Here is a 21,591-nt window from a genome sequence, read left to right on the forward strand (position 1 = left end):
AAAATACACTCTTGTTGAATATTTTAATGCAAGCACTTTACACACTTTGAATCAACATCTGCTCAACATTCCATGTTGCCACTTTTGCTTTTCATGGCAGGTAACAATCACTTCATTTAAAGATCCCTTGGTTTTCAGCATTCATGGTGACTCTGGCAAGCAGCCTTAAAATCTGATGCAATGTTTTTTAGTCACTTGTGAGAATCTTCAGCACAGTTGCGATATATGCATCGTCAGGGGGTGGTTTCCTTTGGCTTCCAGGCTGCAGGAACCTCTTTATAGTGGGAAGATTGCTCACCTTTGCTTTGAAAGCCTAGGGCAAAAATCAAAAAACAAAACAAAGCGAAGACGTGTTTATATATATATATATAGCATCAGAATAGCTCGTAGTGTATAGACTAACATCCTTCTAAAGGATATTTGACAATACAACCTGAAGTAAGGAATTATGCCAATATACATTAACCAACCACCAGAAAGAGAGACTCGTTGTCCTGCACATAAAAAGCTAATATCTGATCCACACAGTCTGATTGCTGCTTTCCCCTGAATGGATCCCACTCTGTGGCGCTAACATCTAAATGTGCCAAACAGGTTCACTCCTATTATATGGAAAACAGATGCTGGAATCAGCTGCATAGGTGGAAGCCTCTGGGCATTGCTGGAGCTATGTGGGGATTTCCCTAGGGTACATCTTCTTGAGTACCTGTTTTTCCTCAATCCCCAACTTCCCGTTTATTGTAAGGATGGGGGGAGAAATTTGGTTCAATTTGCATTTTACGAAGAAAGTGCATGATTCACATTTCGTGAAACAGGAAACTGAAACACAGCTATCCTTCAACATTTGCACTTCCCTGCATTTTGCTCTCCAGTTAACCTTTTCCACAAAAATGTATATTAGGAGAAAGGGCACAAAAATATCCTATGAGTGAAAATGACTTCCCCCAAACGATTCATATTAGGGGAAATTACTTGCAAAGGTTAGGCTAAATTGGATAAAATAATTGGTTCCCCTGTCTGAAATCATAGAGAAATGGCCATTCAGTGTAGAGAATACTGAGCTGGGTGTACCTGACTTCCTATACGGCAGCTTTTTGGAATCAGTTGCCCAGAAAGGGAATCATTATAATCCCTTAACTATAGCTTAACCTTAACTGAACTCTATGCACCTCAATCCAGAGGTCTGAACAAACACATTCTGAAACATAACGAGAGCAGAATTCTGCACGATGAACTCTACCAACAGTTTACCTGCAGTTGAGGGAAGGATTCAAGAACCTCCGCTTTCTTCTCCTCTACCATTAAGATTGCCTCAAGCAGCTGTACGTCTGCCCAGCTGAGGCAATTGCCAACGAGAAACTCTTTTCCAGCCTGTTTCAGGGCCTAGAAAACAACAATAAAGAGTGTGCTTGGTTTGGGTAAAATGTACTCTCTTACCTTAAAATGTACTTTTAACTCTGCTGAGAAATGTTGGGACAGTGTGAGACATTTTGGGGACTTAAATTTAAATGTCATATAAGCCACATAAGATGATAGCCACTCTGATCACTTTTAATAAACTAACACTGAGAGGGCCCAGCACACATTGTGTGTGTGTGACGTTGTGCGTGCAATGCATGTTGTTCATGACATCACAACGTCTGGAGGAGGCCGAATGCTCCGGAGGAGCTGGCCGCTGAAGCTACGATGCATGCTGGGCCCCCTCAACATTGGCCCCTTTCCCAAAAATATTGAGGGAGCTCAAAACTCATCAGCCCCCTAGAGTTGGTGCACCTGGCCCCCAGGAATCTTTGGGAGAAGGCATGACTGTTTAAAGTTGCACAATGTTGCCTTAATTGTATAGCACAGATGAAGCCTCACTCTATATTCAAAGAAGTCTCAGGACATAGTAAAACCTGTCTGATATTTTCAAAGAGCTACGAAAAATATGACCTGTGCCATTAGTCCAAGTCATCATTCCCCAATGAAGAACCTTCCAGATATTGTTTGGCTACAGCTCCCAACATCTTTGACCATTGGTGATGATGGCAGAGGCTGATGGGAATTGTAGTCCAAAGTTTCCGGAGGACACCGAGATGGCGCAGGATGATCCCAAGTAGCTCATCTTTGGGTTCCCCATCCCTGATGTAGCTACAAATAGGAATCTTTGGTGCCATACCTTTTCGTAGACTGGAAAGTACCTGGTAGTGGCCTTCTCAAGGATGGAAGCAAGCTGCTTCTCCTTTTGCTCAGGTGGAGAAAAGGGATACATCAGAATCATCCCCATCAGGTCCATGGTTCCTTCCACATACATGTCAATGCTGTGAGGACAAGGCAGGCATGGGTAGAGAAAATTCATCTGTTTAATTGAACTTATTGGGAAAATAGGGACATAAAAATGGGAGGTGGGTCTAGCTCATGTGGCCTGTCGATCTATCCTCATGTATTATTTCAGTGCTTAGGGGTTATCTGAACCACCTTAGAAAGAGAGAACTGGAAGCTTCTAAGCAGAATTACCGTATTTTTCGCTCTATAAGATGCACTTTCCCCCTCCTAAAAAGTAAGGGGAAATGTGTATGCGTCTTACAGAGCAAATGCAGGCTGCGCAGCTACCGCTGCACTCAGGAGGCTTTGTGTTGCTTTCGCTGTGCAGCAATCCCTCTTGCTGTTCTGACTTTGCTTCGCTGGAGAGGCGCTGCACAGCTTTCCCTCTCTGCCTCTGTTTCTCCTCCCGCTTTGTTGGAGAGGCACTGTGCAGAGAGGGAGAGAATATATTTTTTCTTGTTCTCTTCCTCTAAAACTAGGTGCGTCTTATGGTCGGGCACATCTTAAAGAGCGAAAAACACGGTAGCTGAGCCTGGGAGTGCTACTTTAGGAGGAGGAGAACTGCACAAATAGCTGCCTAGGGACTTGTTACCGGCTGATGAAAAGACTCTTTGCTTCCAGTGTGTCCCACCTGTAGATATGTAAATAATGCCATTATTTACAAAGGCACCACCAGTCTCCAGGGTTCTCCCTCTGTCATCGAAAGGGAAGCCAAATTCTACTCGTTGACATGCCAAAGTGAAACCACATAATTGTAGGTTGTTTGGGTTGAAGAAGAAGAAGAAGAAGAAGAAGAAGAAGAAGAAGAAGAAGAAGAAGAAGAAGAAGAAGAAGTGGTGCCCTTTTGCCCATTGATTTCAGTGGCTCTATCCTGAGTGTGATCAACATTGGACAAAGACATGCACACACACATATGGGTTGGGCATTAGAACAAGTTAGACACCAAACCAGAAGCCCAAATCTTCAAGAATATCTTTTCCCTGGCCTCTCACAGCTTTTTTCTCTTTCCTAGGCAATGCAAATTTGTGAGCATGTGCAAACACGGTTAAAACCACTAGAGTCTTTTAATGCAGCTATTAAGTACAGTATGGTGAATCATGATACAGTACTATGCTCTTTCTTTCAGGTCCTTCCCATGGAGGTTGTATTTCCCCGCGATGTAGTTGAGGATGGCCTTGGTCTGGACCAGCTTCAGCCCATCCATCTCGACCAGAGGGACTTGATCAAACAGCAAGTATCCATCTTTAGAAAAGCAAAGGAAAAAGCCAAAACAAAGTCATTGACCGGTCCAAAATGGTTATTCTGTGAGATTAAAGAAATGTGGTAAGATTCTGCCACAGTAAAGCACTTTCATTTGGCCTCACTTTCTGCCAGAATGCAAACAGCCAAGCGAAATTTTGATCAAGTAGCCAATCTACTATCATTTTGCAACACGTCTCATACTCTGAATGTGTGGGCACCTTCCAAATAGACTGGAGGGTCTTCTGGTGTCAGAGAAGAAAAGCCAGCTTCTCCCTGCTATTATGACCAATGAGTCCAACATTTGAGACATTGAATAAGCTCTCCTATCTTTCCCAGGTGCCATCAAGCTCACAACTTGAGATAGAAAACCACAACAAATTATTTACATGGTTTGCAAGGATGGGAAAAAACAGCTCGGCATAGACACAAAGTGCTGTGCAAGGACCACGGCATTAGTTCTGCAGAGAAACCAACCCCCTTTGGCTCCTCCTTTCCCTGATGTGTTTCTCCCTCCCCCTAGCTGGCTTCTATAAGTAACACGATGGTGTTTGTTTTTGCTTATTTTCCTCTTCTCTGCTCAACACCTTTTCCTTTTGAGTCATGTCTTTTAGACTGTTAGCCTGAGAGCAGGAACTGTCTTGTTTCTGGGAAGCTTTTTGGCTAAAAAGTAGGGTAACAATGCTTAAAATAATTAAAAGGCTTAGGTAAAAAAAGATAAAGGTAAATGAGCCCTGAATGATCAGGGTCAGTCAAAGGCAACTATGGGGTTGCAGCGTTCATCTTGCTTTCAGGCCAAGGGAGCCGGCGTTTGTCCACAGACAGCTTTCCAGGTCACGTGGCCAGCAGGACTAAACTGCTTCTGGTGCAACGGAACACCGTGACAGGAACCAGAGCACACAGAAATGCTGTTTACCTTCCCGTCACAGAGGTACCTATTTATCTACTCACACTGGTGTGCTTTCAAACTGCTAGGGGTTGGCAGGAGCTTGGACAGAGCAACGGGAGCTCACCCCGTTGCAGGGATTCAAATTGCTGACCTTCTGATTGGCAAGCCCAAGAAAACATTGCTGAGTAGTAAACTTTATATCCCAGGCCCTGTTTTAAATATGATTCAAACCTCCATCCTCCCATGGGTTCTGAGAATCAACCACACCTTTAAATCTGGAAAGATTTCTACATGCTCAGGTGATTTTAATGTCAGATCCTGGGGCCATTTTATAATCTACCACCCCCAAAGAATACACCAAGCAAAATAAAAGGAAATAAATAAACTAATTGTTCCAAGGACAGTCTGTCTTATAACCAAGGTACTCAAGCCCATCTTTAATTGCCTTTAAGGAAAAAATTGTATATTGTAGCCTAGATGATATAACGTGCAATAAAATTAGAAAGATCTTTTGCACTGAGGAATGTTACACATTTTGGGGAAAACATGAATTAGGTATGTTTGCCCCCATCCAGATCTCCAATAATGCATGTTGTATTTGCCATCTACGTGACACACTAATGACACACATTTGGGCATCTGTTGTTTTATTGTGTGGGGCAGAAAGGCAGAAGAGAAATATTTTAAAATATATTCCTATCAATATAGATTTTACATTTACATTTTATATGTGGGAAATGCAGAGGGAGAAGGGGCAACAGCATGATTTGTGCTTTATGTGCGAAAACACCCTTGGCTGGAGCAAAAGAGATTTTACTTATTTTGCTGCTTATTTCATACAGGCCTTCCACTTTTGTCTCTGGTAAACATTTTGTGGTTTCAGAAATATCCATGGGTAGAAAAAAGGCTGCTCACTTGTCTGGGCTTACGCCCCACTGAATTTAGTGGGGTTCCCCTCTGAATAGGCATATATAGGTTTGCACCATGAGTTTACCTTTGATTAATTTCAAATACTGTTCTCTTGTTTTCAAAAACGTTTCTTCAAACTGAAAAAAAAGACAGGAAAAAAGATCAAGTTATTTCCATTCCTGTGTCATGCCAGTTCTTTTTATTGCATAAAGTTACTACGTGGCTCTTTTGTAGATACAGAAATAGCTAAGAGTGTGAGCTGTGAATTGGGAAATCTCCCGTTCAAAGCTCTGAGCACACAATTGTGCAAATTTCTGGTGCGAAACAGAAGCAACCAACCTCCACTCCAGCTGCTGCTAAGAGCCACCTGATGGATTCCATTCTTCCTCTGCCTTCAAAGTACGTCAGTTTTGGTTTCCCAGACATCTTTCTAAGCTGGTGGTTTCCTGATGAGTGCCATTTAATGGGGAGAAGAAAACGTTTAATTAAATATAAAAGGTGAAGAATAAAAGGTGAAGGCTGGCAGCCGGCGGCAGCTACATGGGCCAGATGACAAGGTCTGGCGGGCCGGATTCGGCCCGCGGGCCTTGTGTTTGACACCCATGTTTTAGACTAACAAAGGTGGGGTTTGAGTAATTCTTCCAAAGAAAATGAGAAGATGAGGCGTTTTGCATTGGTGTGGTTCAGTGGTGGCCGTTTCTCAATATAGAAACAGGAAAGTGATGCCATCACCACTTCGTTTCGTGCACACAGATTCTGCAGTCTACACTATTCAAGTGTGTACAAGTTGTTTTGGTGTGAGGCAGATACCAGCAGCAAAGCACCTTGTTCATATTTTCATGCAAAAACAACCCTGCTAAAGAGGCACTCTTCTGGGTACACTGCCTATCAGGAATCATCTGTACTGTCGGATAGGCTATCATTTTAACTGCACATGTTCCACTCTTATATTATCTGCACTCAAGTTCATGCAAAGCTTGTCTGAGACCCAAGGCAGGAGTCTTGTTAGAATGTACAGTAATGAACACAAAGAGTAAAGCAGCTGGTCCCTGGTGCTCCCCCCCCCCCCCAGCCATAGAAGAAGAAGAAGAAGAAGAGAAGAGTTTGGATTTGATATCCCACCTTTCACTCCCTTTAAGGAGTCTCAAAGCGGCTAACATTCTCCTTTCCCTTCCTCCCCCACAACAAACACTCTGTGAGGTGAGTGGGGCTGAGAGACTTCAGAGAAGTGTGACTAGCCCAAGGTCACCCAGCATGTGGAGGAGCGGAGACGTGAACCCGGTTCCCCAGATTACGAGACTACCGCTCTTAACCACTACACCACACTGGCTCTCTCTCACATAGCCCCCCAATACCTGGGGCAAGTGTACCCTGCTGCTCTGTCCAGGCCTCTCTGCACTGAAGAGTATGCAGAAGAAAAGCAACATATTCTGGTTTGGGGGTTTTGTGTTTTGTTTTTTGCAATTTATATGGCCGTCAAATCAACAGGTGCTGTAGTATGCCTAAGCCAATCCTTAGCTTGAGGGATGTTTTGCAACAGATTAAAAGAAAAAATATGCATAATAAATAATATTTAAATGCAGCGCACGCACGCACACACACACATTTTTGTTAAAAAATGTTGCCTTGGAAGTAAGTGTCACTGGTATTTACTTCCAGGAAAGTGTGCTTAGGGAATCCCATTACAGAAATAAGCGCCATTGAATAAGTGCCATTACAGAAATAAGTGCCAGGGCAGTATGCTCAGAGATTACAGGCTTTGTTTTTCCCCTTCAGATGATGGTCGTTCATTCCTCACTGGCTACCCCCCCCCCACCTGAAATGTATTTGCTCTATTAAAATAAGAGGCCCAACAATCTTCCACTTCCCTCCAGCAACATAGTATGCAGCAAATCCATGTGAAATCCCCATTTCTCACAGAAAGAGGGAACGCTCTTCAACCTGTTGCTGTGCTGCAAAGCAAAACATAGAATCATAGAACTGTAGAGTTGGAAGGGACCACGAGGGTCATCTAGTCCAACCCTCTGCAGTGCAGGAATCTTTTGCCGAACATGGGGGTTGAACCCATCATGACTCTGAGATTGCTTTCATCTAACTGAACGTCAGCCACTCTTTATTATAGTATCCTTTAACCAACCCCACACTTTCACTTTTTGCCCTGGCTAATCCACCCCATGCTTCATTCCCACTTTCCTTGCTTTCATCAATTAAAATACAATTATTTATCCTCTCCTTCCTCATGCCAAAGGCAAAGTAAAATATTCTTGCATTGCTGCACGCAGCTTTCTGGGGGTGAATATTTAACCCAATAGCCACACAGCAGCTAATTTAAAGCCTCTTAGACCCCACTTAGCCTGTGAGCAAGTTCAACTGAACTCAATGGGGCTTACCTTTGAGTAGAACTGTATAGGACTGCACCTGTTAAGGCTGAAAAAGTTGCTTATTTCCAACTTCCAGTACTAACCTTTTGCAAAGCCGAACTTAGCTGATCTCTTTCTCCACACGCAGATAAATTGTGCCTTCAAAATCCTGCAGTCCAGGAAACTCCACCTACTTTGGGGGAGTCTCTTCCTCTTGTCTTACCACTCAGTTAAAAAACAAAACAAAAAACAGAAACTTGGGCTTGGTTAACATTACTAAAGTTTTGTGGGCATGCACGAATAAACGATGTTCTATCTGAAACTGCTGTATTTACTGTTTTTTAAAGGTAGATCAAAATGTACAGTTTCACGCATTCAAAGCAGGTGAGAAAGGGTCCATTATGCTTTGTATCTGAGAGAATCCTGTGTACAGAGCTGCACATTTTTAATGGATATACAATGCATGATATCTGCATTCATCACATGATGATCAGAGGCTTCACACTTCCCTGGGAGGAAAGCTGTAAAATGCATTGGGGCTTGCTTCATTCTGAGCAAACAGTGCTTGGGATTGGAGTCCACATGACCTCACTGAGCAAAACGGGTCTTAATGGGTCCATTAAGGTATGAATCTGCTATGATTGCAAAGGTACTGCATCACCACAACCACCAAACAGAATAAAACCTGCAGCAAAGTATGTATTTCCACCTCAGGACCTAATGCAACTCCCTACCACACCATAGCTGTTCCCTACCATAGCTGCTCTATGCATCTCAGACTGACAGGGCCGGGGGCTTCCTGTCAGGTGTAAAAATGGTGCCATACACTTCCTGTCACATCATGCATGAGGCAACCTTAGTTTTCCACTTGCTTGAATTCCTGAGAGAATAGGAGGATCAGCTCCAGGTCTGAGGTGGACCAATGTAGGATGTGGGTGGCACTGTGGTCCGAGCCTCTGAGCCTCTTGGGCTTGCCAATCCGAAGGTTGGCAGTTTGAATCCCTGCGACGGGGTGAGCTCCTGATGCTCTGTCCCAGCTCTTGCCAACCAGCAGTTCAAAAGCATGCAAGTGCAAGTACAGTGGTACCTTGTTTTGCGACCGGGATCCGTTCCGGAGCTCCGGTCGCTAGCAGAAAAGGACGCAGGGTAAAGTGCTCATCTGCACATGTGCGCGGAGCGGTTTGTGCTTCTGAGCATGCACGAGTGACAAACCCAGAAGTAACCCATTCCAGTACTTCCGGGTTTGCTGTGGATATTCGCTGGAACGGACGCTAGACGAGGCAGATGTTCACAGAGGTATTACTGTAGATAAATAAATACTACTGTGGCAGGAAGGTAAACGGCGTTTCTGTGCGCTCTGGCTTCAGTCACGGTGTTCCGTTGTGCCAGAAGTGGTTTAGTCATGCTGGCCACATGAGTCGGAAGGCTGTCCGTGGAAAAACGCTGGCTCATAGCTGTCAACTTACAGATTTGAAAATAAGGGACCAGCAGCCAAAATAAGGGACCTGCAGCCTCACCTGTTCCAGGCACTCCAGTCTTCCTGTCCTCCTGCAGTCTGGCCAAACTCATGCTGGTAGCTTCGAGAACACTGTCCAACCAACTTTGTAAGCAGAGGTTCAACTGAACAGAATCTGAATCACATGCACCACAAAGCCTATGCAGCCTCAACTTAAGATGGCTCCCCGGCCTGGCTTTGCACTGCAAAGTTTGCAGCAGCACATGCAACAAAATGGCGTCCAGCATTCAAAAACCCCCTCAGCTTGCATTAACTAGCCACCCCCAGTCGTTCTTAGACTTCTTATTGGGTGAGCAACACAGCCAAGCAACACAGTTGGAGCCTCCCTCCTCCCTGGCCGGCAGGGAGGGAGGGAGAGGAGCTGCTTCCTTTGAAATTTAAGGGACATCATTTAAGGGACATTTAAGGGACATCCATCAATAAGGGATAGCAGCGGGACATGGCGCTGGAATAAGGGACTGTCCCTTCAAATAAGGGACACTTGACATCTATGCGCTGGCTCCCTCAGCCTGAAAGCGAGATGAGTGCCACAACCCCATAGTTGCCTTTGACTGGACTTAACCATCCAGGGGTCCTTTACCTTTACCTATCATCAGGTCCTGGAGACATTTTCAACAGCTGACAACTCTGGTTAATACAGTCATCTGAACAGCCATTTTTGGTCTGCATTTTCAAGAGGATCATCTTTACCTATGTGTGTACATACAGTGGTACCTCAGGTTACAGACACTTCAGGTTACAGACTCGGCTAACCCAGAAATAGTACCTCGGGTTAAGAACTTTGCTTCAGGGTGAGAATGCGTGGTGGTGGTGCAGCGGCAGCAGGAGGCCCCATTAGCTAAAGTGGTACCTCAGGTTAAGAACAGTTTCAGGTTAAGAATGAACTTCCAGAACGAATTAAGTTCTTAACCCAAGGTACCACTGTACATAGTCTTTCTGGCAAGCCATGCTTACTATATCTCCTGATTCCTGCGGTACCTCACTTTCTGCCCTCTGGCTACTCCCACTGGAAAAGTAGATACAGCTGAAGGAGGAAGTTGGGAGAGAAGTACCCTTTCCCACTTCCTCTTTCAGCTCTATGTTCTTCTCAGGGTTTGGGTTGGCACGTGAGCAGCTGAACAGAAACTGGAGTGACCAAGAGAGTGGAAGGGAAAAGGAATTGGATGACGGTGAGCAGAAAGTGGGGTGCTACAGAAATAAGGAGAAAGACTGCCAGTCATTCTATTCCCCCCCCCCCAAGGTGCCAATCTAAAATTTGAAAAGCACATATAGCTGAAAGAGGAAATGCCAAAGAACACCACTCTTCCAATATCCCCCTTCAGCTCTGTGTACTTGTTCAAGAGGAGGAAAGATAACTATCTCATGACAAAGAGGACCTGAGTATCATAGGCTTCATGAGCACCAGGGGAAACATTCAAGGGTGCCATTTCATACATCATGTCTGTGACCCCAGCCTAAGTATTTAAACTGGATAAAAACACAGCATTTCTTATTATAACATCATTTTTATTGTTTTATTGTCAAATGCTATCTATCTTAATATATTGCCCCAATCTAGGTTTGTAATCGCCCACCCCTACACCCAAATGCGGCCCGCTAAAGAGTTTTAGATTAGCATTTATCTCAAAACTTTATTTGTTAGCCAGAAGCCAACTGGATTATTATTTTAAAGCAGCCCACTAGCTTTAAGAAGCATTTGCAAAGCATTGTTAAAGATAGCTGCTTCCCAGATAGGAGTTAACACAGTGCAACATATGCCCAGTTTTCATTTCCTGTTGAAAACCCTGTTTGCTGTTGCTACAAATTTTTCATCGGGGGGAGGCTTCCTTGGGCTTCCAGGCTGAAGGAACTTCTTAATCGTAGGGACATCACACATTCTTGCTTTAAAAGCCTAAAATTGCAAATGTTGCAAATCATTCAGAGCAAGTAAGTTAGGTCTGCAATCTTAAAATTACAGTGCTGAACAAATTTGAAACCAGTGTAAGTGTCAGGCCCAAATCCTGAGAAGTGTGAGTTTGCTGACTGCAGCCCCCATCAACGACTGTCAGTTCCTGAAGTCTCTTGGGGAAAACCACAATAGTAAAACCAATAATTCATATTTTCCAAAACAAAATGCTAACCGAAACATAGCTACCCCTTGGAAATAGGCCCTTCTCTGAATTTTGCAATGCAGTTCTGCAATGAAAAAATGTATACAAAAATGTGTATATTAGGGGGAAATGTACATAAAATGGATAGCTCATTTGGAAAGCAAGAGATAAAGGTTTAGGATACTTTGCTGCAGGGACTTGGGCCTTCAACGTAATCTAAGATAGAAACTAGGGTTGCCATATGTCGGGAATTTTTCGGACATATCCAGGATATTGCTGTCTCTAGCCGTGTCCAGGCAGAAATCAGCAAAAAAAGTCTGGAAAATCTGGACATATGGCAGCTCATGCAGGCAGTGCAATTTTTGGCTATTTTCCTTAAAAATAGCCCCCAAACAGCATTTATTTACTTTTATTATTTTTTTGCGATTTTGCCATAAAAAGCTCAACAACTTTGTCCCCCGAAAACCATTTTTGTCTGGATTTTCACTGTTTGAAATATGGCAATCCTATGGAAACTCTAGCTTTCATTAGAATGGTGTTGTGTTGTATAACATACTTCCTTGTTCTCAGGAGTATCAGCATCTGACTAGCTATACGTGAGTTTGGAAAATGTCGAGGACACAATCAGTCAAATGCCTGTTCACTTCAACTGAAGGTTTATATTACTGAGTACACGGTCATTGTTAATTCAGCTACTTCTTTTACCTGCAACAAAGGAAACTGTGAGAGAATGGTGGACTCCTTCTCTTCTGCCATTAATAGGGTCTCAATCAGTTGGACATCAGCCCAGGTCCACTGGTTGCCAAGAAGGAAAGGTTGCCCGTTCTCTTTTAAAACCTACGGAAGAAAAGTTCATTGAATGCATGTACATGGCTGTACGAAGCGAGGAGGTAGCTACAAGGCGAGAGGGCCTTTTCAGGGTGGCACTCATACTGTATCTAGAATGTCCTTCACACAATGGTCATGCGTTGGTCATTAAGGCACCAGGCAAAGACCATTTTGTTCTTCAAGGCCTTTTAGGGTTTATGCATTTACACCCCACTTTTTACCAAAGCTTAAGGTAATGCACATGGTTCTGCCAAACCCTAACTAGCACCAAAATCTATGGCCTTTCATTTTCAACAAAATGTGACGTAGCAGAACATGGTGCCAGCATGTTACATACAGTACCTTCTCATAAACTGGGAAGTATCTTTTTGTGGCTTGTTCAATGATTAAACTAAGATTCTTCTCTTTTTCTCCAGGAGGTGATTTGTGGTGAACCCTGATCATTCCCATCAGATCGGTTGTTCCTTCCACGTACATATCAATTCTGGGGGGAAAGAGAGGCAATGTCATCCTAAATAAACTACAGACTGCCCTGATCATTAGGCGTTGCTGAGGCTTAGCTTCCCATGTGTCTGGTTTCGGCTCCAGCACTTGATGGGATGCAAAAGCAAATGGTGGAGGAGAAGGGAGCAGGAGGAGCTGAGCATCTGTGCAACGCATACTTGGATGCATGCTGATCCCGCTAGTCCCAAGGCCACCATCTGAATGGTCAAGGATCAACATAGGGATCTACACCAGTGTTTCCCAACCGGTGTTCCGCGGCACACTAGTGTGCCGTGAGATGTTGCCTGCTGTGCCGCGAGATGTTGCCTGGAGGGAGGCGGGTGAGGGCGTTTGCTTCCCGGAGGACTTGTGGGAAGCCGCCCCTTCCCTGGGCGACGCGCCGCCTCGCGACTCCGGAGTCAGTCCCGAGGGCTCTCGGAGGGACTCGCGAGCGACGGCGCGGCAGCTCCGGGGCGCGCTCAGCCAGGCCGCCGCGCGCCCCCGCGCAGCCCCTGCTGCAGCTGCCCGGCGTGGAGCGCGACGCGGAGCCGGCCAGGCTTGGAGGCGCCCAGGTAGGGCCGAGCCGGGCGGGGGCGGGGAGGTCTCGGTCTGCTGCGGGCGCAGGAGGGCGAGCGGGAGAGGGGGAGCCGTCGGGTCTCCTGGAAGGAAGCGAGGCGGCGGCTGAGGGGGATGCAGCCCCGTCCCCAGCAACAGGCGCTCCTCGAAGTGAGGCCACAAGTCGGGGCTCGGACAGGGCCTGGAAGCAGCGGCTCCGGCTCTTGGGAGCGGAGAAGGGGACTTCGAAAGCGGCCTGGAGGAGAAAAGCCCCAATGCAGCAAGAGCGGGGAGCGTGCTGCCTTGTCCAGGCCTCCTCGCTTTGTTCCGTCCGCTGCCGGGAGCAGGACACGGGGGCTCCTCGTTCGCATGCTTTCCCGGGTGATCGGTGAGGGTTAGGGTTAAGGTTTGGGTCCCCCAGTCCCTCGCTTTGCTGCCTCCTCCCCCCCCACCCCCAAAGCTTGGAGGTTCCCCGGCAAGGGGGAGGGAAAAAAATTGAAAGTTACACTTTCGTGCGTCCCTCCCGGCGTGACGCTGCGCGCTGACGTCACGGGGCTGTAATGGTGGTGTGCCTCGAGATTTTTTTCATCAAACAAGTGTGCCTTTGCCCAAAAAAGGTTGGGAAACACTGATCTACACACTCAGTGCAGGGTTTACAGGCTAGCAGGTGTACTGAGGTGGCATTCCTATGTACCTGGACCAAGCCTCATAGGCCATAGAAGAATTTACTTCCAAGGAAACATGCATAGGCTTGATTTCGGGGGGGGGGGGGGAATATCTGCTCCTACCACATAAACACACCTCCTATTTAGGAACACCTTTACAGTATTGTCAATAAGTACTGGGTGCGACTTGCTTATAAAACTGCACTGTAAACCTTCCCTATCTCTGTTTGTTCTGCCTTTCCTCCCACGCCTTCTATGCCTTGCTTCAAGTGGTGTTTGTAATATTAACAATCACGCAGGGGTAAAATAAAACAAAGAACTTGATTAAAGCAAGCTTGCATTCAACGCCTAGCTCTCTCTGACCCTCCAGCAGTTTTTGCTAAGACACTTCCTGGTAGCTGTTTCCTGAATCTGTGGTAAGTTTCTCTCCCTGACTGCTGTCCTCTTGCTTAATTCCACATATAAATATTTATATATATATATAATCTATATAAATTAATTTTTCTGTTTTACATTTTAAAGTACTGACTTTTACATCCTTAAGATATCAATGACTTCCCGTCTTCTCCTTCCATAGCTCATTTTGCATATCATAAAGGTAAAGGGACCCCTGACCATTAGGTCCAGTCATAGCCGACTCTGGGGTTGTGGCGCTCATCTCGCTTTATTGGCTGAGGGAGCTGGCGTACAGCTTCCAGGTCATGTGGCCAGCATGACTAAGTCGCTTCTGGCGAACCAGAGCAGCGCACGGAAATGCCGTTTACCTTCCCGCCGGAGCAGTACCCATTTATCTACTTGCACTGGCGCACTTTCGAACTGCTAGGTTGGCAGGAGCAGGGACTGAGCAACGGGAGCTCACCCCATCTCAGGGTTTCGAACTGCCGACATTCTGATCGGCAAGCCCTAGGCTCTGTGGTTTAACCCACAGTGCCACCTGCGTCCCTCATAATCGTATTAGGGTGCTCCTAATAAGCACCCCTGAGGAATGCATGTGTATAAAACACATAAAACATGAAAGTTCAAAAATACTAAGAAAAATGCTAAAACACACCCTGGACAGCTCAGTTGGGTAGAGTGTGGTGCTGATAATGCCAAGGTTGCAGGTTCGATCCCCGTATGGGACAGCTGCATATTAAAGTTGTAGTAGATGATCCTCAGGGTCCTATATGATTCTTCCAAAGTCTTAATCCCTTTGCACAACATTAGCCACTACAGGAGTCAGAGAGGTACCACAGGCTATCGGGTTAACCCTTCATCTGCCAATCACTCTGCAGAAAGTATTGATAAAAGGCTACTTTCAGTCAGGCCCTTTTCTCAACAAAAGGGCCAATTTATCAATGAAACCATACTCTATTCAAATAAAACATGAACCAAACGAATACACTGAGCAAGGCTGAGACCATGTTTAGCCTCTAGTCGACCTCAGAGACCCCTTCATCCACGTAGCAGGAAATTCTTCCTGAGCCTCCCACCTGTGAAACTAGTTTAACAGGAAACTATCTAAGCAGACCTGTCAAAAAGGCAGATCTGTGTATGAGTGAAACTGGTCCTTGTCAATGGATTCTGGAGTCAAGGTATTCACCATTTCAAAAGGGTGTCTCAGACAGGCCAAGGAGGGCTGTTATCAGGTATTGTCTGCCAAACAAGATGCCTGACTTGTAAATATGTCAGAGAAACATGAACTCTGAGCAGGATCTGATTTACATAGAATCATAGTTTGACTGCTGTCCTCTTGCTTAATTCCACATATAAATATTTATATATATATATAATCTATATAAATTAATTTTTCTGTTTTACATTTTAAAGTACTGACTTTTACATCCTTAAGATATCAATGACTTCCCGTCTTCTCCTTCCATAGCTCATTTTGCATATCATAAAGGTAAAGGGACCCCTGACCATTAGGTCCAGTCATAGCCGACTCTGGGGTTGTGGCGCTCATCTCGCTTTATTGGCTGAGGGAGCTGGCGTACAGCTTCCAGGTCATGTGGCCAGCATGACTAAGTCGCTTCTGGCGAACCAGAGCAGCGCACGGAAATGCCGTTTACCTTCCCGCCGGAGCAGTACCCATTTATCTACTTGCACTGGCGCACTTTCGAACTGCTAGGTTGGCAGGAGCAGGGACTGAGCAACGGGAGCTCACCCCATCTCAGGGTTTCGAACTGCCGACATTCTGATCGGCAAGCCCTAGGCTCTGTGGTTTAACCCACAGTGCCACCTGCGTCCCTCATAATCGTATTAGGGTGCTCCTAATAAGCACCCCTGAGGAATGCATGTGTATAAAACACATAAAACATGAAAGTTCAAAAATACTAAGAAAAATGCTAAAACACACCCTGGACAGCTCAGTTGGGTAGAGTGTGGTGCTGATAATGCCAAGGTTGCAGGTTCGATCCCCGTATGGGACAGCTGCATATTAAAGTTGTAGTAGATGATCCTCAGGGTCCTATATGAGTCTTCCAAAGTCTTAATCCCTTTGCACAACATTAGCCACTACAGGAGTCAGAGAGGTACCACAGGCTATCGGGTTAACCCTTCATCTGCCAATCACTCTGCAGAAAGTATTGATAAAAGGCTACTTTCAGTCAGGCCCTTTTCTCAACAAAAGGGCCAATTTATCAATGAAACCATACTCTATTCAAATAAAACATGAACCAAACGAATACACTGAGCAAGGCTGAGACCATGTTTAGCCTCTAGTCGACCTCAGAGACCCCTTCATCCACGTAGCAGGAAATTCTTCCTGAGCCTCCCACCTGTGAAACTAGTTTAACAGGAAACTATCTAAGCAGACCTGTCAAAAAGGCAGATCTGTGTATGAGTGAAACTGGTCCTTGTCAATGGATTCTGGAGTCAAGGTATTCACCATTTCAAAAGGGTGTCTCAGACAGGCCAAGGAGGGCTGTTATCAGGTATTGTCTGCCAAACAAGATGCCTGACTTGTAAATATGTCAGAGAAACATGAACTCTGAGCAGGATCTGATTTACATAGAATCATAGAATTGTAGAGTGTAGAACCCATTTTTATGGCATTACAATGGTATTACAATTAGGGGTGGTCTTTCTGTTACAATTTCTGAAGCTTTAAAAGGGTCTGCACATTCTGCTCTGGGCTCCTGACCTCCTTACGTGTGTGTGTGTGTGTGTGTGTGTGTGTGTGTGTGTGTGTGGACTCGGTTGCAACAGATATGCAATGAATAACAGCCAGCCTTGCTTCCTGTCACTAGGTTCCATCTCAGTTTTGTTTTCTCTGACCAACAGTGGACCTTGACAGAAGTGGGGCTGTGAAATCCAACTCCAAATTTTCTTACATGATCGCTATAAATATGGAAGAAGTGTATATGCAAAGCATATGCATATGCTTCTTCACAGCTGTTTCAAGACCTTTTTGCTACCTGAAGCTGAGCTCAGAGGGTATCCCCTCTTCTAAGTTATTGCTGTTGCACTATTCAGTCACCAGTTCCTGCCTTCATTTCTCCTCAAGCGGGTGGCGCTGTGGGTTAAACCACAGAGCCTAGGGCTTGCCGATCGGAAGGTGAGTGGTTTGAATCAATGTGATAGGGTGAGCTCCCATTGCTCAGTCCCTGTTCCTGCCAACCTAGCAGTTCAAAAGCACAAAATGCAAGTAGATAAATAGGTACCACTCCGGCGGTAAGGTAAACGGCGTTTCCATGCACTGCTCTGATTTGCCAGAAGCGGCTTAGTCATGCTGGCCACATGACCTGGAAGCTGTACGCCGGCTCCCTCGGCCAGTAAAGTGAGATGAGCACTGCAACCCCAGAGTTGTCTGCGACTGGACCTAATGGTCAGGGGTCCCTTTACCTTTACCCTTTATTGTTTTGTTATATTAAAAAAGCAGGCGCTTAGGCCAGAAAAAACCTTGCATATTAGTGTAATATGGCTTCTAAAAACATACTGTGCTCTCTCCTTCAGGTTTTTCCCATAGAGGTTGTGTTTTGCAGCAATGTAGTAGAGGATGGCTCGAGTCTGCACTAGCTTCATTCCGTCAATTTCAACCATGGGGACTTGTTGAAAGAGCAGAAATCCATCTGTTGAAAGAGAATCATCATGTCAGCCCTGGCAAGTTCCTGTACCGCTTTGCATGGTGAACTTCCTACAATGGGAAAGGAAGCATTTAAAGAAAGGGGGGGGTTCATGGGTTGAACCTCTGCCCACCTTCCATAGCGAGAGCAGAGATGCTTGTAACACCATTTCCAATGGTGAAGCAGAATCAACGTAGCTGAGTTCTTGTTCACACACACCCTGACCAAACACACTTGCATTAGAATTTCTTGGCACACACACACACACACACAGAGCTGTGGATCTGGATGAAGTTATTAAATCTGTAGCCTTACCTTTTAATAACTTTTCATATTGCTCCCTTGTTTCCAAAAACTCTTCTTCAAACTGAAAAAGCGAGAGGACTAACATTTCATTTATTTTGTTAAATAATCAACCAAGAGTGCTGTAGCACGTTAACCAATAAATTTATTACAGCATATGCCTTTATGGGTCATAGCCTACTGCATCAGTGACCATCTAAGTGGACAATTTATATAACCTGAGAATAGAAAGAACAAAACTTTTAAATAGAGGTCCAAAGGCTAAGCAACATACAAACCAGCCATGGCTGCGTTACGAGACTATACAGAGCATTAATGGATTATTATGGATCAGGGATATTGAGTGAATAGACATAATTGGTTGATATAGCACTTTAATTCATGTAGAAGCTAGATTAATCTTTTCCTAGTCCCCGGCATGCCAGCTGTTGTTCTGTTAAGTGGTTCTGTTAATTTCAAACAAGAACACACACTTGTCTATCATGTTGAGAGCTCATTTCCATGTTATTGTATTCCAGAAAGAAAGAAAAAAAGGGTTTGCAGCCTGCTTAACCTGGAAAATGTGGGAGTCAGGTGAGGGAGTCGGAGGCAGCATCCCAGCATACAGTTCTTTCCTGATTTCCAAGTGGCCCTATAACCTGACAGCTTTAGTGAGAATTTCAACATTACAGACCGGAGTGTGGCTTGTGGGATATGTGATATACTCCTGTAAAAAAAGGAAGCCTTGTGGCTGCCTTGGTTATGCTTTCCTTGGTTTTTAAAATAAAAAATATTGCATCGAAAGGAAATGTGTCCCTGATGTTGGGTGACAGCCAAGGATCCTATCGTTGTGAAATAATGGGTTATGTACCTGTGGCTGCCCTGCCAAACCATCTAGATCAGAAACCCAGTCTCCTGTCTGCTGATACGGTCCTAAGGATGCTCTAATTGTGGCAATGGTTCCCGTGGTCATCCTGGCATGACGTCAAACAAGCAACTCATTTGCAGATTTCCTTCTGGAAGAAAACAAAGGCACAGACCTCAACACCTGCAGCAGCTAACAGCCAGCGAATGGATTCCATTCTCCCTCTTCCATTGAAATAATAAAGCTTGGGTTTCCCAGCCATGGTATTCAGGTGCTGGGTATTCTGGAAGAAAAGAGCGGAAAGATGGAAGTGTTTATGGGGAAGCTGAAAGCCATGCAAACAGTATAAGTTTGGGGAAGAAAATTAATAAATAGTAGGATTTTTATTAGTTGGGATATGAAGGGAATACAGTGGTGCCTCGCAAGACGAAATTAATCCGTTCTGCGAGTCTCTTCGTCTAGCGGTTTTTTCGTCTTACGAAGCAACCCTATTAGTGGCTTAGCGGATTAGCGCTATTAGCAGTTTAGCGGCTATTAAAGGCTTAGCAGCTATTAAAGGCTTAGCGGATTAGCGGCTAAAAGGCTATTAGCGGCTTAGCGGCGTAGAAAAGGGGGGGGAGCGGAAAAAAATCAGAACACTTGCAAGACGTTTTCGTCTTGCAAAGCAAGCCCATAGGGAAAATCGTCTTGCGAAGCAGCTCAAAAATTGAAAACCCTTTCGTCTAGTGGGTTTTCTGTCTTGCGAGGCATTCGTCTTGCGGGGCACCACTGTATATCAGCTGCAGAGGAATTCCTGGGCTGGTCAATGCAAAAATGACCTGGCCAAGTGAGGGCCATTAAGAAACAATAGAGGACCATTGAAAACCACTGGCAAGGCAAGAGAATTGTCCTTCCACCCTGCCCTGAGGTGTGAACAGAGGGGATTTGGAAGGTTGGCCAGGTAACTGGGTGTGAGGTGACAGGGAAAGGGTGTTTTGGCAAGGTGTACTGAGGAGAAGGGAGAACAAAGACAGAGATCCATATTGGGCAGACTGACTGAAGGCAATTGGTGGAGGGGGGGGTGAGATGCCTTGGACTCCAGTGCTGGCTCTGTGGTCTAAACCACTAAGCCTCTTGGGCTTGCCGATCGAAAGGTCAGCGGTTCGAATCCCCATGACAGGGTGAGCTCCCGTTGCTCTGTCCCTGTTCCTGCCAGCCTAGCAGTTTGAAAGCACAACAGTGTGAGTAGATAAATAGGTACTGCTGTGGCAGGAAGGTGTTTCTGTGCGCTCTGGTTTCCGTCACGGTATTCCATTGGGCCAGAAGTGGTTTAGTCATGCTGGCCACATGACCCGGAAAGCTGTCTGTGGACAAACACCGGCTCCCTTGGCCTGAAAGCGCGATGAGCTCCGCAACCCTATAGTCGCCTTTGACCGGACTTAACCATCCAGGGGTTCTTTACCTTTAACTTTACCATTTCTTAAAGCTACAACAGCCTCCACCGTGTCTTCAATTCTCCAAAGGAGCACAGACCTGGCTTGGGGTCCAAGATGCTGTGCGCAGCTTGGCAGGGATTGGGGTGACTTATAATAATATTTTGCAGGAGGTACATTTTACAATATTCATCTCAAGTCTGGGAACTAAATGCAGATCTTTGTTTTCTTTGATAGGTTTTATTTATTATTCATGTCTGTATTGAAACACACTTGCCTTTTCACGCACAGGGCAGCTTATTATGAGTGATATGAAGTCACACAGAACCAACAATAAAACTGAAAAGCTCCACGACATAACAAAAGCTTTCAGCATCCATCTGGTTGCCAACTCTCCAATGAGAGCATGATGACAGTAAAACCACAAATCCTAGAAAAGCATCACTCTGTGGCCAAATACCTTATGAAACAAGCTTTTTTAACATTGCTTTTGAAAGATCAGGAGACACAAATGTATACAGATTAACCTTCCTTAGAAGCTTGTTCTACCGGTTGATTCAGTTGTGATCTCTCCAACGGGACATGTTTTTTTTATCACCTCAGGTGCCAAATTAATATGCAGCTGTAATTTCAACAATTGTTGAAGCTACAAAGCCTTAAAATTGGTTTAAAATTAAGGTTCTATTACAGGAATCCAAAAGAGCAGTATTGTATGTCTTAACTCCACCCAAACTCTGAGTTAGCTGGCAAGCAGACAACTTCTGCCTTTGCCATGCTTTCTGCCAGCGTTCATGTGCCTCTGACAGTTGCCTGACAAGGAGAAAGACAGCAGGTGGAAGGCGAACCTTCTCTAAGCATGGAGGAAATGACCACGAATGCTTCATTTGCTGAATGTTTGCTCTTGAGGCAAGTGGCATGCAAACTCATACAGACAGGCATTTCCTTTTTGCCTGTTAAACCGTTCTTCAGAAGACATAGATTAAATGCAACCACGCCAACATTTTTTATGATTGCTGTCCCTGCTTTCTTTGTATAGTCTTAACTTAGTTATTAAAGACATGGATGTGCATCAGGAACTAACCTCGGAGGCTTTGGTGTGAGCGTCAGGCGGGTCTTCCTGTTGTGGCACAAAAAGCTTTGCCTAAAAG

At 45.1% G+C, this 21,591-nt stretch overlaps 2 protein-coding genes across 3 annotated transcripts in view; both read right to left on the reverse strand.

Annotated features, from left to right (window-relative positions):
- Positions 1-21,563, reverse strand: part of LOC310702419 (uncharacterized protein) — a 33,499-nt gene extending 11,936 nt beyond the window's left edge. Inside the window, exons 1-8 of the mRNA XM_083493896.1 lie at positions 21,525-21,563; positions 19,207-19,314; positions 18,200-18,251; positions 17,758-17,890; positions 12,478-12,619; positions 12,013-12,144; positions 10,989-11,108; positions 10,270-10,342 (exon numbers count right to left, since the gene is read on the reverse strand). Coding sequence (XP_083350022.1) covers positions 10,270-10,342; positions 10,989-11,108; positions 12,013-12,144; positions 12,478-12,619; positions 17,758-17,890; positions 18,200-18,251; positions 19,207-19,293 — 739 coding nt within the window. The 5' untranslated portion in view covers positions 19,294-19,314; positions 21,525-21,563. The remainder of the gene's footprint in view (positions 1-10,269; positions 10,343-10,988; positions 11,109-12,012; positions 12,145-12,477; positions 12,620-17,757; positions 17,891-18,199; positions 18,252-19,206; positions 19,315-21,524) is intronic.
- LOC310703399 (glutathione S-transferase 3-like) lies at positions 10-7,905 on the reverse strand. Of its 2 annotated transcripts, none has more exons than XM_083495764.1 (7): positions 7,806-7,905; positions 5,681-5,787; positions 5,427-5,478; positions 3,414-3,546; positions 2,159-2,300; positions 1,252-1,383; positions 10-313 (listed from the first exon to the last, which is right to left on the reverse strand). In XM_083495764.1, exons 2-7 carry the CDS (start codon positions 5,765-5,767, stop codon positions 188-190), a joined length of 672 nt encoding a protein of 223 aa, XP_083351890.1. In that variant the 5' UTR covers positions 5,768-5,787; positions 7,806-7,905; the 3' UTR covers positions 10-187. The 2 variants fall into 2 exon arrangements, with proteins under 2 accessions (XP_083351890.1, XP_083351889.1); XM_083495763.1 differs by having other exon boundaries at positions 7,732-7,889.
- Positions 21,564-21,591: the final 28 nt, after the last annotated feature.

The sequence above is a fragment of the Podarcis liolepis genome (genome assembly GCF_965112155.1).
Source record: "Podarcis liolepis genome assembly, chromosome: 3".
NCBI classification, from domain to species: domain Eukaryota; kingdom Metazoa; phylum Chordata; class Lepidosauria; order Squamata; family Lacertidae; genus Podarcis; species Podarcis liolepis.

Bases quoted from the DNA above. Each gene is read 5' to 3' on its own strand.
- LOC310703399 (XM_083495764.1), bottom strand. From the start codon at position 5,767: ATGTCTGGGAAACCAAAACTGACGTACTTTGAAGGCAGAGGAAGAATG. The intron at 5,479-5,680 runs GTTGGTTGCTTC...CTTTTTTTTCAG, and splicing joins TAGCAGCAGCTGGAGTGGAG to TTTGAAGAAACGTTTTTGAA. The intron at 1,384-2,158 runs GTATGGCACCAA...GTTGTTTTCTAG, and splicing joins ACTTTCCAGTCTACGAAAAG to GCCCTGAAACAGGCTGGAAA.